This window comes from Pelophylax lessonae (genome assembly GCF_965119305.1).
Source record: "Pelophylax lessonae genome assembly, chromosome: 10".
Lineage (NCBI taxonomy): Eukaryota > Metazoa > Chordata > Amphibia > Anura > Ranidae > Pelophylax > Pelophylax lessonae.
The window spans coordinates 178,587,043-178,603,609 of NC_138777.1; the positions used below are offsets into that span (position 1 = coordinate 178,587,043).

General features: G+C 42.1%; 1 protein-coding gene across 1 annotated transcript in view; it reads right to left on the bottom strand.

Moving 5' to 3' along the window:
* The window catches only part of LOC309565115 (uncharacterized protein), a 554,763-nt gene that overhangs the window by 72,763 nt on the left and 465,433 nt on the right, over positions 1 to 16,567 (bottom strand). Inside the window, exons 8-9 of the mRNA XM_082269892.1 lie at positions 14,701 to 14,752; positions 4,409 to 4,493 (exon numbers count right to left, since the gene is read on the bottom strand). Coding sequence (XP_082126018.1) covers positions 4,409 to 4,493; positions 14,701 to 14,752 — 137 coding nt within the window. The remainder of the gene's footprint in view (positions 1 to 4,408; positions 4,494 to 14,700; positions 14,753 to 16,567) is intronic.

Here is a 16,567-nt window from a genome sequence, read left to right on the forward strand (position 1 = left end):
GTGACATGGTGCATTATACTGCTGGAAGTAGCCATCAGAAGGTGGGTATACTGTAATCATAAAGGGATCGACATGGTCAGCAACAACACTCAGGTATACCGTGGCATTTAAATGATACTTAATTGGTACTAAGGGGCCCAAAGTGTGCCAAGAAAATACCCCCCACACCATTACACCCCCAGCCTGAACTGTTGATAAAAGGAGGATGGATCCATGCTTTTATGTTGTTTACACCAAATTCTGAATTTTGCAGCTGAAATCGAGACTCATCAAACTAGGCAATGTTTTTCCAATCTTCTATTGACCAATTTTGGTGAGCCTGTGCGAATTGTAGCCTCAGTTTCCTGTTCTTAGCTGACAGGAATGGCACCCGGTGTGATCTTATGCTGCTATACCCCATCTGCTTCAAGGTTCAATGTGTTGTGCGTTCAGAGATGGTATTCTGCATACCTTGGTTGTAATGAGTGGTTATTTGAGTTACTGTTGCCTTTTTATTATCTCGAACCAGTTTGCCCATTCTTCTCTGACCTCTGACATCAACAAGGCATTTTCGTCCACACAACTGCAGCTCACTGCATATTTTCTCTTTTACGGACCATTCTCTGTAAATGTAGATGGTTGTGCGTGAAAATCCCAGTAGATCAGCAGTTTTTGAAATTCTCAGACCAGCCCATCTGGCACCAACAACCATGCCACGCTCAAAGTCACTTAAATCTCCTTTTTTCCCCATTCTAATGCTTGATTTAAACTTCAGCATGTCGTCTTCACCACATCTAGATGCCTAAATACATTGAGTTGCTGCCATGTGATTGGCTAATTAGCAATTTGTGCTACCAGGCATTTGAACAGGTGTACCTAATAAAGTGGCCTGTGAGTGTATTTACCTGCATAAAAAATGCACTATTAATCAATCGAAAAGTGTGTTACAATGCTAAACCTTTCATCCAATTTATAAATTGTTGCATTTATAGATTTCAAAACCTGGTATAAGGGAATAGAAGTAAAAAAAAAAAATGTGTGGGTTTAACCAAGTGTAGCACTGCCCCCTTGAGGACAGCTGGATATTACACTTTCAGGTCTCCTGGGTTACCGTTAGCAACTGCAGCATGCACGATTTAACTCTCTACTCTCTAGCTCAGTCAATGAACAGTCTAGGAGATGTAATTGTTTTTGTGATTTTATTAAAATTAAGGATGAAAGAAGGGAATAGTGGGATACTCCAAATTTAACTATTCACAATAGATGAGGACTCCTGTCTGAAGATGCAGCCAGGCTGCTGATTCACCTTGCCGCTTAGATTAATTTAGGATTATGTGTCAGGATGAATTATCTTTGGAATACACTCCTAGTACCCCCTTTCACTCCAACTGCTGACACCCGTCCTCTGACTGTCCTACACTGGGGTGGCCCCCCTCAGGTCAGGCCCCTAGACATGATCCCCTGTACTCACAATACTGTTTTTTTTCGAGGGTCTCCAGTGTCTACATGAGTCCCTTTTGATAGTCTATGACACTAGAGAATCCTGGAAGACAGCCCATCCCCTCCCCCTCAACCACACAGCAGGGGATTGGCTGCATCAAATGTTCATATTTTCCTATGAGACTGTGTAGATGGCAGTGTTTTCTTTCCCTCCACTCAGGTCTCAGATTACACTCAGCTTCCTGCTCTATACTGTCCAAGTGTTACATCAGATTCTGTCCCCCTGCCTTCTGAAACTCAGATATGCTGTGTAAAATCTGTACTTTGAATGGGTATAAAGGAGAGAGGCTGCAGATAAACGTGTACAACTTACGTAGGAGGATTTTTTTTGTCTCTGTGTATCACCTAAGGCTAGTCTCTTTAGTGTGTATGCGAAAGTGTTAACAATCACTTTGCTTATCCCTGTAATGAGGGTCTGGCATGGGGTGTGCCCTTTCCCTACATACTTTTTTGCTAATAGGTGTCCCTTTTTCCATCTCAGAAAGTTGGGAGGTATGATGTAGCTAATCTGCTCTGGTGCAAAACCATACCATGTGGCATCCTGTTTATAAAACCAAACACCAAAAGGTTTCACACAATTAAATGCATTTTTACTTATAGAATCCTTTGCAAGGCAAACCTATTGATTGTTCTTCTGAAAGTGACAATGTTTCTTTAAATAGGAGCAGGGCAGAGACCCCAAAGCTATGGTTTTAGTATTCGTGGCTACCTTTGATAGCCATGCCGAATCTCCACTGTTTTTGGATCTGGTGTAAAAAGACTACACCCTACATACCTGACTGGGACTCTGTACCAGCACAAAGGACAATAATAAAAGGTTATTAAATCAGACTGAGAGCAGGGTAGAGGCAGGAGAGGCATCTGCCTTGGGCACTGTGCTAGACTGTGCAGTTGGAGGAGGGGTTGCCCGGCTTCTGCATCAAGTGCTGTTTCAATATGACAGTTTATGGCAAAGCTCTCAGTGTAAATGGCAAAGCTCTGCTGTCAGTATGCCAGCCTCCTGCTCTGTATGAGATGTGCTGGCAATGAACCTTAGCTAAGATGTAAGAATAAATAAATAAATATATAGTGAAGTGACTGATAACTGGTGATGGGCTGCTGCTGATGACAAAGGTATGGAAATGTCCTGTACCATGCCCGCAGCACTGCATGAGGAAGTGCAGGCGCTGCGGAGGAGTCTTATTTACCTGTCGGTGAGGCGCCTTCGATTTAAAAATCGCGCCGCCCGGCACCAATACGTCACCGCGAGTGCGCCACCGATGCTCGGGAAAGCCTGTACACGTTCGGCTATTCCCGGGCATGCGGCGCATGCGCGGTGACATGTCGGCGCCGGGCGGCGCCATTTTTAAAAAGACAGTGATTCGAGTATAAGCCGAGGGGGGCTTTTTCAGCATGAAAAAACATGCTGAAAAACTCGGCGTATACTCGAGTATATACGGTATGAATATATATTTCAATAAATCAAATAAATAAATCAATGAATAAAGTGCCACATGCAAATACTTATATCTCAAATATGCTGATTGAAGATGAATGCTGTTGCTAACCCCACAGATATATCCTATTAAATATCAGTGCTACAAAATGTGTAATAAGGTGCTATACATACACATAACAATAAATAAATAGATAAATAAATCATATATAAATAAATCACATATGAATAAATAAATTGGTGAATAAAGTGCCAAGTGAAAAAAAGTCCTTATAATTCAAAGTTGATAGATGTGCAGATATATCAAATGAATTTGTTCATCAAAGTGCCAGTGCTTGGAATACAAATAATAGTGAGGCACTCTGTGCTCCCCTTTTGTGTCCCAACTCACCGGAAAAATGGGAAAGACCATTATGCTATATAAGCATTAAGAAGATGGTCTGTGCTCTTATGCTTCTTCCTAATAAGACATGATATGTATATCTCAATCGATTGCTGTTAAGGTATATTCGTACAATGAGTCCTTATCCATATGGCTCCCAATGTATATTCATGAAATGAAAAGAGAGATCTCCAAAGTGTAAAATCATAAGTGTTATTAAAATAGTAAAATCAATAAATCTACAAGTGATAAAGGTTAAGATCATCTTCTGAGGTCTCGTGGTGAGTGCCGCTTCAGCGTACGTTCCAACCACCTGAAGTGACGTCAGCCGTTAGTTACCCGCTTTACGCGTTTCGCCCATCCCACTGGGCTTCAGATGATGCTTGTCTTTCCCATTGTTCCGGTAAATGGGGACACAAGAGGGGAGCACAGAGTGACTCACTATTATTCAGATTCCAAGCACTGGCACTTTGATGAACAAATTAATTTGATATATCTGCACATCTATCAACTTTGAATTATAAGGACTCTTTTTCACTTGGCACTTTATTCACCAATTTATTTATTCATATGTGATTTATTTACATATGATTTATTTATCTATTTATTTATTGTTATGTGTATGTAAAGCACCTTATTACACATTTTGTAGCACTGATATTTAGAAGGATATATCTGTGGGGTTAGCAACAGCATTCATCATCAATCAGCATATTTGAAATATAAGTATTTGCACGTGGCACTTTATTCATTGATTTATTTATTTGATTTATATATATATATATATATATATATATATATATATATATATATATTCATAATTTATCTTATATCGTGGAGCAGCGCTGATACCTATATAGTTAATGAACCTTAGCTAATTTACTTAGGAGAGCCATTTCCCTTTGTAATGAGCAGACTAAAAATATAAATACATTAAAAAATAAAAATCAATAAAGTTACACTTTACCAATCTGGTTGCCAACTCAAGAATATGAGTGGAATGTGGCCATAAAGATAATGTCTACGGGGTTTGTTTTCACAGGGACCTGGAGACCAGCCTGATATAAAATATGTATTGGGCTAATGTAGCATGGAACATGGCTGTCATTCACCTGTTTCCTCAGAGCTTTAATTTCCTGCAGTATCCTCCTCATGAATATAGCCTGGGCTTCATGAGCTGCCATTGACTTTTCCCTCCTGAATAAAGCAGAAATAATATTTAAAATATGATAGAGAATATTTACACTTTACACTACATGTTAGTATAAGATCTAGTTTTTCAGACAAAAAAAAAATCTAAACATTTGCAAGAGCTTCTTCTTAAGTAGGGGAGATGTGGTATTTCTAATAAATATCTAACACTGTGCATGACTATCCCTTTCAGGGCCGCTGATGAGGCAGTACAGCTAGCTCTGCAGTACTGGGACCAGACCCCATCAGTTCAAAAGGGGGGCCCAGGCACCTACTGAGCAGGAGCGGCTGCTGTACTGCCTTATTGCCAACTCTTGTGGCTCCCTTTGCAGCTCTGCAGGCTTCTCCTCCTTTCTTTTTCTTCGGCTGCACTGCAGGGAGATTGGTATCTGCATCCCAACCCCCCTTCTGTCTGGGCCCCTCTCGTGTGTGACCCCCCCCCCCTCCCCTGCAGCATTACCAGCTTCCCTCCTCTCCTCTGCCACCAGCAGCTGCTGAGGGCACACAGGAGGATGTTTTAAGGATAGAGAGGGGGTGTACGCAGTAAATATTTCCTGAATTGACACAGCGTGCGATTGGCACCAATCACCCATTGCGTTCATTCATAACTGAAGCATAGTAAATTGTGTTTACTATGCTTCAGTTTGTGAATGAACAGGGGACCTCAGAGCGCTTCCCATTCATTCACCGAGCCTGCAGAGAAAGGAAATGGGGACTCTGTCCTCACTCCCTTTCCCTGTCTCAAATGTGAGCCATCAGTGGTCTGTTTAGACCCCAAATATTTCACCAAATGCCCCTCAAGGCTGTTAAAAGAATCTAAAAAAAAAGGGGGGGGCTGTTAGCTAGGCTGACAGAGCAGGTCAGGTACGCAGGACTAAAGTTAACCTCTTTGCTGCTACTAACAAAGCTTATGCTGGCAGCAGCAGGGGGTTTTACACACATCTGTAATAGGCAAGAATGTTTGCAAACAATAATGCCATACAATTGCTTCCAGAGACCCCCGGTATATGCAAACCCATCCCCCTTCCCCCGCATAACCTCCTCACCATATTTCCTAGGCCCTGCTAGCCCACCTGTGAGTCTAGGACTGGAAAGCGACGTGTATTACGTCACTTCCAAATTCGGCTGCCATTTCTCCAGCCATTCTGTGCTCCATTAGCTTCAGTGTAGAGCAGGGGAGACATTAGGGGGTCTAACAGATGAAAGCAGCAATTACAGAGGCTAACAGCTAACTGATGATATGTATTATGTCTAATATCATGTGACATTAAAAATAAAAACAACCACTATTTTTTTCTCCAGGATCTCTCCTTTCAGAAAATATATATTGGGGTTTTAACTAATTTTCAGGCCTGCAATGCAAAAGTGTTAAGAAACTAAAAATTGTGTGCAGTCAGGCTGTTTATTGCAGAAAAGACATGGTATGTACATCTTTTCTGCAAAGAAACAAACTTACCTGCCTGCTCATAATCTGCTCACTGCTCATTCTTGGCACTGGAATGAATAAACTCCTGTGCGCATGTGCACAAATTACATCATTCCTCAGCCAGCCATTTAGGACAGGTAAACACCCAGCACCCGGAAGAAGCAGGGGAGAAGAAAAAAGCGCCAGTGAGGAACCTCGTGGAAGTCACGTCATTAGAGTAGAAGTAAGTATTTGCAAAGTTTAGCTCTGTTTTTTTTTTAAATGTATTGAACCTTTCTAACTTTTACTTTCCTTTGGAAAGCAGTTAAATCGATGGGTTTAATTCAGCTTTAGGGTCCTTTCACATGGTCAGCTACGTTTTTTGTTCCGCTCAGTGACTTTTTTTTTAAATGAACACGGATGACACTTCAGTAGGGTCCGTTCCGTATGTCCCTTTTTCATCCATCCGTTTGCGGATGAAAAACGGACATAATGTATGTCTATGGGATTGCGGACGTCAGCGGATGACATCCGCTGACATCCGTTTTTGCGTCCGTTCCGTTTTTTAAATGGAAGAAAAATAGGGTTCTCTTCCTTTTCATAAAACAGAACTGAACGGAATGGACACAAAACAGATGTCAGCGGATGGTCATCCGCTAACGTCCGCAATCCCATAAACATACATTATGTCCGTTTTTCATCCGCAAACGGATGGGAGGAAAAACGGACATACGTACCGTCCGTGTGAAAGGACCCTAAGGGTCCTCAGTGTGTGTATAAGGGCCGGTTCACATTCTTGCGAGTGCGGCGATCGCTTGTAATATCGGAGTGCACTGCTTCTTCATTACATGCGATCGGATGTGCGGTGCGAATTCAGCCATACACTTTGTATGGCTGAAATTCGCACTGCACCCGCACAAAAGACGCACAGGACCCTTTTTTCCAGCCGCATCAGGATCGGATCGCACAGTGGTTCACACTTGTGCAATCCGATCCTGTGCGAACTGTCAGATCGCACTGCGATATGCGATCAAACTGGGGGGTGTCGTTAACATTTAATTGACACCCCCTGCGTATCGCATATGGCAGTGTGAACTGCCAAATGTGCGTTTGCGATGCAGGAACAGGCTGCGAATCCGCAGCTTTCCCGCATCGCACAAGTGTGAACCGGGACTAAGGGCTCTTTCACACGGGCGATCCGATCAGATCCGCATGTCAGTTTTTTAGGCGGATCTGATCGGATTCTCCATGCAGCTCTATGGGGCAGCGGATGTCAGCGGAGACAACTCTGCTGACACCCGCTGCCATCCGTATCCGATCCTGTCCGTGAAACCTTGACAGATGGAAACCCTATTTTTCCATCCGTTCAGGGATCGGATCGGATGAGAGTGGACAGGCAGTCCGCTCTCATCCGATCCCCCATAGAGAGCATCGGGAGCTGTGACACCTCCCTCTCCGCACTGCAAGCGGAGACGGAGCTGTCATCCGCCGGCTCAGCGGGGATCGGCGGATCGATCCCCGCTGAGCAGCACGGATCCGCCTACGGAGGCGGGCCGTGTGAAAGAGCCCTAAGAACCAAAAACTGCACTTTTGTTTTCATCGCAACAATAGATGTTTATTGATGTATGTGTTGCAGTGTGCTAATGCTGTTTGGACAGCCAAAGAGACACTGGTAGAGTCCCTAAAAAACAGGGACAAGCCCATCGCACTAAAATCTGCTCACAACTGAAATATTGGTTGAAAATTGCTTACCCTTTATTCCAATAAATATAAAGATAGCTTCAACCTAAAATTAAACCTGGCAATTTTGGATGGTAGTTTATTTAAAAAAAAGAAAAGAACATGATTGACAGAAGATACACATAAGATTCTATGATTCCTATTTTCCATGCCTAAATTAAGCTAGCAGTATTTGAACTAGGTCAGGAAAACACAATGTTGACCTTGGAATATTTCAAGTTATTATACAAACAGAAAAGCGTGACATATTTGGCCATATACAAGAACTATTCGCTAAAAATAAACACAGACAGGGCATTACTTAGATTTGACAAACATTTAAATATAAAAGTGCTAATTGCAACTTTCCACTGGGCAAAACTTAAATAACTATTCCGCTTAAAAAGGCTTTTTAGGAGAAGTAAAAATCTTTCTGTGTGGTAATAATAAGTCCTCCATCTGCATATCTCCATAGCTTCATCAAGTGCAGACTAATTACCGGAGTTGTATAAAGTACTCAAAACCCATACTTGAGTAAAAGTACAAGTGCTCGATCAAAAAGTGACTTGAGTAGAAGTGGAAGTGCTCGATCAAAAAGTGACTTGAGTAGAAGTACTAAAGTATTCAACATTTTTTGTATTTAAGTATTGCAAGTAGTTTTTTTAAAAATTTTGCTACTCAAGTACTGAAAGTAAAAGTACCAGTAGTTTTGAAAAAAAAAATTGCTACTCAAGTACTGAAAGTAAAAGTACAAGTACTGTGTTATGTAGCTATTAAAGAAAGAAGTCAAAAGTTTGAACATCATATAGTTTTTTGTTATTTCAAATGCAGCTATTATTTATACATACAGTAGCATTTATTTTCGTATATGCGCTGATAATACACATGTTTTGAGCTTCATGAAACCTGCCATTTACTGTTCTGGCAGTGGTAATTTTTATAATTGTAACGAGTAACTATGCAGCACAAAAAAAAAATATCGGAGTAGAAGTATTGAAATCATTGAAAAAATGTAGTGAAGTAAAAGTGGAAGTAGGAGAAAAAAATTCTACTCTAGAAAAGTACAGATACCGCCTTTCGGTACTTAAGTACAGTAGTGAAGTAGTTCTACTTAGTTACTATACATCTCTGCTAATTACAGCGATGACTATTGTTAAAATTTTAGAAGCATTATCATAAACAAAAAAAAATCTGAGAATTAATGTATTTCAAATTTTGTTCAAATAATGATGGCAGATGTCCAGCTGCTGTTTACAAATGTGACAAAACAGTAGGGCCAAAATTAGAGAAGGTAATTTCATTCTTAGTAATTTCTCCTAATGAAGTGGTCAAATTACAGAATGTTTACATTAGATTTATTCTGAGAGTTATTAATAGTATAACAAGTACTATTAACCCCTACGTACTAATGAGAGTCCTGCTCTGTTCTTCACGGGCTGTTGGCTAGCAACTAAATCGCTTGATTGTCTATACTAGACCTCAGTAACTGCCCAGTATAAAACACCACCACCCTCCTCTGAACCAATATACTACTCTGTATCTTTGCCAGCTGAAGGATTTAACCGCTTGCCGACTGCGCACAGTATATTTACTGCGGCAGTCGGCCCCGGCCAGGCAGAGTGACGTAGGTCTACGTCGCTCGCCTGTCACTCCTTCCAGAGCCAATAGCGGGCGGGCGCGCGCCCGCTGAGGCGCGCCACCGCCTCGGCTCGTTCACGGAGGAGTGCGGGAGTGTGACTGGCGGACCCGATGTCCGCCGGTCACACTACGATCGCCGGTGCAGCGGGAGAAAGACAGAGCGGCTTGTGTAAACAAGCCGCCTGTCAGTTCTCCCTGTGTAAAAGTGAAGATCAAACAGTTCTACTATGTAGAACTGTTGATCTTTGTTTTTACACTAGTAGACCTGTCCCTGCACAGTTAGAATCACGCCCCTAGGACACACTTAACCCCTCCCTGTCCAATACTGTTAACCCCTTCCCTGCCAGTGTCATTTTTGCAGTAACAGTGCATATGTATAGCACTGATTACTGCAGTAATGTCACTGGTACCCCCAAAAGTGTCAAAAATGTCAGTCAAGGGTCCGATCTGTCCGCCGCAATGTCGCAGTACCGCAAAAAAAATCGCAGATCGCCGCCATTACTCGTTAAAAAAAAAAACACCAAAAATGACAAAAATCTTTCCCTTTGTTAGTAAACGCGATAACTTTTGCGCAAACCAATCAAAATACGCTTTTTGCGATTTTTTTTACCAAACATAGGTAGCGTAAAACAAATTGGCCGAAAATTTTAAAAAATTTTGATTTTTACATTTTTTTTTGGGGGAATTTCATATAAAAAAAAGTGAAAAATATTGTTGTTTTTGCAAAAATTACGCTCTTTTTTTGTTTATAGCGCGTGATCAAAAAATCGCACAGGTGATCAAATACCACCAAAAGAAAGCTCTGTTTGTGGGAAAAAAAGGACGTGAAATTCGTTTAGGTACAGCGTCGCACAACCGCGCGATTGTCCGTTAAAGTCACGCAGTAAAAAATCGCAAAATAACCCTTGGTCTTTTAGCAGGAAAATCCTCCGGTGGTAAAGTGGTTAAAGAATTTGAGCCAAAAAAATAATAGGTAAGGGGAAATATAAAAAACATAATTACCTCTGTAAGACTAAAATGTTTCGCCAGCCAAAATGTTTCTTATTTGAGGATGGAGCGGGTACGGTTAGAACAGCTGTTAGCATTTTATTGCTGTATTTTCCTTTAAAATTGTTCCTCACTTCCTGTCCTGGTCAACTTTTTCATTGGAACAGGAATTAAGGGGAAATTTCAACAAAACCTCAGACAGTAATCCAAATCCGACAGAGGTTCTAAATTTTACCAACTATGTCCAAAACTACCAAAAAGGTTGGCTGGAGTTACACTTTAAAGTGGAGTTCCACCCATTTTAGTGACTTTAGATGTATGTAATCCCCTTTAAAACGACTTTTACCAATAGAAAGTTTTTTTTTTTTCTTTTTTTTTGCTAGTAAATACCTTCATTTCTGCTTTATTTATCCTCTTCTCACTTCGGGGTCCGGTCGACGATTACGTCATTCGGCGATTCGCAGTGCGTGCTGGGATGTATCTCAGGCCATGAAATCTCGCATTATTACACAGGATATGAGCTGTACTGCGTGCTCTGCCCCGCCTCCTCTCAGTGAGCTGTACTGAATGTATTGAGGCTGTTTTCTGCCCCGCCTCCGCCCCGCCTCCTCTCAGTGAGCGAGGACTGAAAGCATTATATCCTCACTGAGCTCACTGAGAGGAGGCGGGGAAGGGCATGCAGTGCAGCTCATCTCCTGTGTAATAATGCGAGATTTCATGGCCTGAGATAAATCCCAGGACACACTGCGAATTGCCGAATGACATAATCGCTGACCGGACCCGGAAGTGAGAAGAGGATAAATAAAGCAGAAATTAAGGTATTTACTAGCAAAAAAAAACTTTCCATTGGTAAAAGTCGTTTTAAAGGGGATTACATACATCTATGTAATCCAATTTATTAAAAATGGGTGTAACTCCACTTTAAGTATTACCTTCCAAACTACTTTTATTGAAAACTGTGTACTTCTGAAGCTCTGATACAACATATAGGTAGTTTTGGGTAGAGGACTTTTTTAAGAATCACTAAAACTGAAATAATGATTAAGTAAGTTATACACTATTATTTTTATACATTTGTAATTCTATACTATATCTACAAAATCCTACACAGAAAACTAGATGTGTATTATTTATTAAATATGTATCAGCAACTTAATCATCTATGTTTGCTGCTGGTTTAGGCTATAGGAAGCTAAATATTAATATTTAATATTTTATATTGCAGACATGTTGAAGTCTCTTAAACTGAAAGCTAAATGCATTAGGTCAGCTTCATAATAGGATGCTGTTTTTGTCTAGTAAGAGATTAGAATATTAAAACAACGCCTAACCTTAATAATAATACAAGAAAAAATGTGATGGACTGCTGGCCTGCACATTTTATAAGCAGGAAAATATGCCTTTGATTTTAGTAGCTGGCCAAAATTCCTCCTTAACTGAGCAAGGTTTGCATTGAAGGGCTAAAGCTGGCCCCAACCCAGTGGGCTGAATAAGAAAAATCTATTAATTCCCACAATAATGCTAAAAAGAATAGTTAAAACAGCGCCTGCACCTGATTGGATGAAGGTGGTATGTGGCCAACAGTTTTCTACCCAGCTCCATCACTTTTCACATTTGAAGGATTTCAGGCAGGAGGGTGCTGACAGGGCCACCAGCGGTTTGAATTTCATCTGGTACATCAGGAACCGGCTAACATTTGCTACATGTATAGCCAAATTAGGAGGGCTGCATGAGGCCCCACGAGCACCAGTTTAATAGGCCTGTTCTATGGGATTCCAAGACAAAAACCCAGCTGTGTTCTGGAAATGCCACTATGTATTTTCCATAAACCAACCTGTAATCTGTTTTATAGTGCTTAATGTGGATGTAAATGTTTTTAAATATGCATCACTCATTGACATAAAACCTGGTGACCAAGGCACAAAAGTGTTTGTTCTGTCACTTCTTTTTCAGGTTAGCAGTAATTTTCCTTCATTGTCACAATTTCAACATTACACAGGCATGGTTCACTATTGTCACCACCAGGAAACCTGCCCTGTGAAATGCCATGCAATCATCGCTGGAGTGCATGTAGACAGTAAGTGGATGCAACGAGGCTGCGGAAAATCTGCAGCCTTGTATTTAACCCAGCTTTATCCTGATCTCCTGTTGTTGATGTTGGTTTGTGTCCTATCTTTGTCTTCTGACCTCTGTTTTAGTGCTTCTGCTGCTCAACTGATATTTATTTATTTATTTATTGAAGGTACTTATATGTCAATTTACGCAACGCTTTACATATACATTGCACATTCACATCAGTCCCTGCCCTCAAGGAGCTTACAATCTAAGGTCCCTAACTCACATACATACACAGTAGGGCCAATTTTTATACAGGATCCAATTAACCTACCAGCATGTCTTTGGAGATTGGGAGGAAACCGGAGTACCCGGAGGAAACCCACGCAGGCACAGGGAGAACATGCAAACTCCAGGCAGGTAGTGTCGTGGTTGGGATTCGAACCAGCGACCCTCTTGCTGCTAGGTGAAAGTGTCAGCTGGCTTCTGACCCTTACCCTGGCGTCTTATTTGGTACCACTCCTACACGGGTGTTGCTGACTCTAGCTCATCTTGACGTAAGCTTTGCTGTCTGCACTTGGAAGCTCCTGTGCTCCACCTGTGTGCCACCATTCTGCACAAGCATCTGCAGCATCCAAACTGTAGTCTGACCACTCACCATGCCAGGACCTACAGCAGGCACCCTAGCCACTCCCTGACCTGCAACACCCTGTCACCAACTTCAGGGGCTATTAGGAAGTAGGTGTAAGTATAGCCCTTTCGTCAGCTCAGCCTTTACCATGTATAGAATGTGACACTAATCCTGGACTGTAAAGAAAGAAAAATTGCACAGACAAGGTATGTTCAAGCCAAAAGACCAGAAGGGTAACATCCAAAAGATAAGGTGAAACATCTTTAAGTGTTTGTAAAGGCTATTTATTTTTGTAACTAAAATACATTTCATACTTACCGGCTCTGTGCAATGGTTTTGCACAGAGTAGCTTTGATCCTCCTCTTCTTGTATCCCCTGCCAACGCTCTAGCCCCCCCCCCCCCCACGAGTGCCCCAATAGCAAGCTGCTTGCTATGGGGGTACTAATGCCTGCTCGCTTTCCGAGCCCTGCTTTCTGTGCCCAAAAAAACCCAGAGAGCATGTTATATCCTCTGCGCCCTGCTTCCTCCTCACCGACTGTGATTGACAGCAGCAGGAGCCAAATGGCTCTTGTGCGCATTGCTTGATCGAGATCTGGCTCGGTTAAGTATTGGGGGGGTGGGGCTGAGGAGGGTCGCTACACACTGAATGATTTTTACCTTCATGCATAGAATGCATGATGATAAAAAGTCTTCAGCCTTTATTTCCACTTTAATCCTTGGCTTCAGGGAAAGGGAGGTTGGATAAATAAGGTACAATATGTCTGAACAAGAGGGATAACCAATTAACAGCTAGAGGCCTAAGTGGAACACCCTTAACCCTTAAGTTTAGGAAGAGGGAAAGTTCGTAAAATTAAGAACGTACCTGACAAATAACACTCTACCTTGAGGATCACATCAGTGCTTAGCTCCCTCAGCCTTAACTGTGGTAAGATGGCAGTGGCAAGAATTTTACAATGATGCCCAATGGTAGCCCCCAGTGTTTCAGCCCGTCCAACTTTAATCTGTGTTTGAGCACTCAGAGATTGGGTCACACCAGAGACTGTACCATGGCTCTGAATCTGGAGAGTTCTCTGTGGCTAACAGTACATAGAGCTCTGAAAAGTACCACAATGCAGAGCCATAGGAACCTAGAATGCACCCATTGCATGAAAGTCACATTCCAGGCTAACCCTGCTATCTTCAATCTAGGGATCTGAGGTATAGCCTCCAAAGCTTTTGCTGAGGTTACTCTGACCTGGAAAACTGCTGTGTAGAAATCAGCTCAAGCAGCATTTCTCAAAATCTTTAATCAAGGTATTGAAGAAAAAATATTAGCGGAGCACCATAAATTATGAAAAAAAAATGTAAAAAAGGCAAAATAATAGTTAGAGCTTTTCTCAGCACAGCTGACCAAAAGGTGTCCAACCTCCTAGGACACCACCAAAAAACATTGACAGGGATTGGTTTAAACGCTTCTTGGTTGCACGTGTCCAAATCTCCTGAAGGTGTCAATATAACCTAAATGAGTAGGAATTACTACATTCCTGTGTCCTTCAATAAACGATAAAGACATTTCATTTTTGTATAATACAGAGTGCTTTAGCAAAATAAATGTTATTCATTTACAGTTTACATCTATTTTAAAAACCCAATCAAAGCCAATACTCTCTCTTACTGTAGTTTACAAAGTCAGTGTTAATTTCCCTTTCTTAGTTGCAGTGAAACTACTCATGATACCCAATACCATGTTACCAGTATGCTAGCCCTAAAGTACCCAGCATTCCCCTGTTAACATTACCACTGTGTCATCTCAGCTTCTAAATCTTCTGTATCCAAATGTGAGGCTTGGCCTGAAAATAAACACAGACTTTGAATATATTTAATGAAAGTTAAAGGGCCTTTCAACCAATAATTATTAGTTCAGTCTTGGTTGGATACCAGTTGATTACATAAACCACTGGCCTCCACAAAAGAAATGTATACCCATTTATACCCAACTTCTGAAACCATTATGGGGGAATTTCTGATTTTTCAGGAAATCCTATATCTCTTTATTGTAAACTCCTGTACAAGATTTGAAGACCTTCTTCGTGCATGAAAAGGACAATAGTTTCTAGATGCAGTAGGATAGAGAGGCCCTGTGTGTTGCAACAGGAAGACCAGAACTCTGTCAATAAAATGCTGAACCATCATTAAAGAGGAGCTCCAGTCATTTTTGTGTTTATTAAAGCTGAGTTCCGGCCACATTTTACACTTCCCATCATACATAGCTTTTTTACATGCTAAAAATGATTTGGCTATTTTTTTTTTTTTTTTCTTCTCAGTTACTTTACCTTATTTTTGCTGAAAAATCTATTCACTTCCTCCTTATTGTGCCGCGGCTGCCTACGTCACTTCCTGCTTTGCATTTGCTCCTGGGAGATGAGTGTCATCAATCCCAGGAGTCAGTGGGCATCGCTGGCTCGAAGCAAGCTGTGGGGCTCACTGCTACGCACTGTGCATGCGCAAAAACGGGAGGTCCTTTTTTTTATTTTCTCTCCCTCCCTCTCTTCCCCCCCTTCCCCTGTCTAATCTTCCTCCACTCCTCCCTCCCTCCTGCCCCCCCTCCCCATCTCCCTTCCCCTCCTCGTCCTCCGAAGCTGGGCCCGGACAACTAGCTCCCCCCTTCTCTGCACGACTTAGTGGCTTTTTCGTCATTCCCCCTCCCGGACGACTCCCCTGTCTCCCGTCCCTGGGTTTTGATCACCCAGGCTATGGGCCTCGACACGGACCTGCCCGACTTGTCAGCTTTGATCTCCTGATGGTTCGCTTCCCCTTTTGTGTCTAGTTCCTTTACTTCTACTTTCACCACCCGTTTCTTTCCACTTCAGATCCCTGTTTGACTAGATGCGCTTCGCAGGGTGGAGTTGTCCCAGTTCCCTTTGGTTATTAATGATGTTTGTTCTATGCAATTCTGTACTGTTTCTTTTGCCAACTTTGGCTGATTGTAAGTTTGTAACTTTATATTTTATGAACCAATAAAATATTTGAAAAAAAAAAACGGGAGGTGCATGCTGGTTAACCAGCATGCACGGAATCCCGGAAGAAGAACAGTGCAGCTTCAGATGCCAAGACTGCAGATGGCTGTGCTGTTTAGGAGAAGAATGAAGTAAGTGAGACATGCTGCACAAAAATAAAACAGGAACAGTTTACAGGATAACTTAGTGTAAATGCATGAGCCCTAACTAAATAAAAGTTCAGCTAGAACTTCGCTTTAAAAGTCAGCAGCTACAAAAATCTGTAGCTGTTGACTTTTAATAAACAAATACCTACCTGTCCCAGGATCCAGCGATGTGGTCCCCTGAGCCATCCCTTCCCTCAGTTCTCTCCCCCTGGCACAGCTAGAATTTCAACTGTGGGCATCTGGCTGTGACAGCTTGCGGTTTCTCAGCCGGGTGCCCACTGCGCAGGCTCGAGCCGCGCTGCGCATTGTGACTGGTCACGCAGTCTTCTGGAACCTGTGACGTGTCCCAGATGACTATGGAGGGGGAGAGAACTTCCAGTCAGATTGACTAGATGATCTGGGCGGAAGTGGGTGCCTGTCAAAACCAGGTACCCTCGTCCCCCCCCCCCCTCTTCACGTTTAGACCCAGTAACAGTTTTGGAGGAATAGGATATGCAAAATA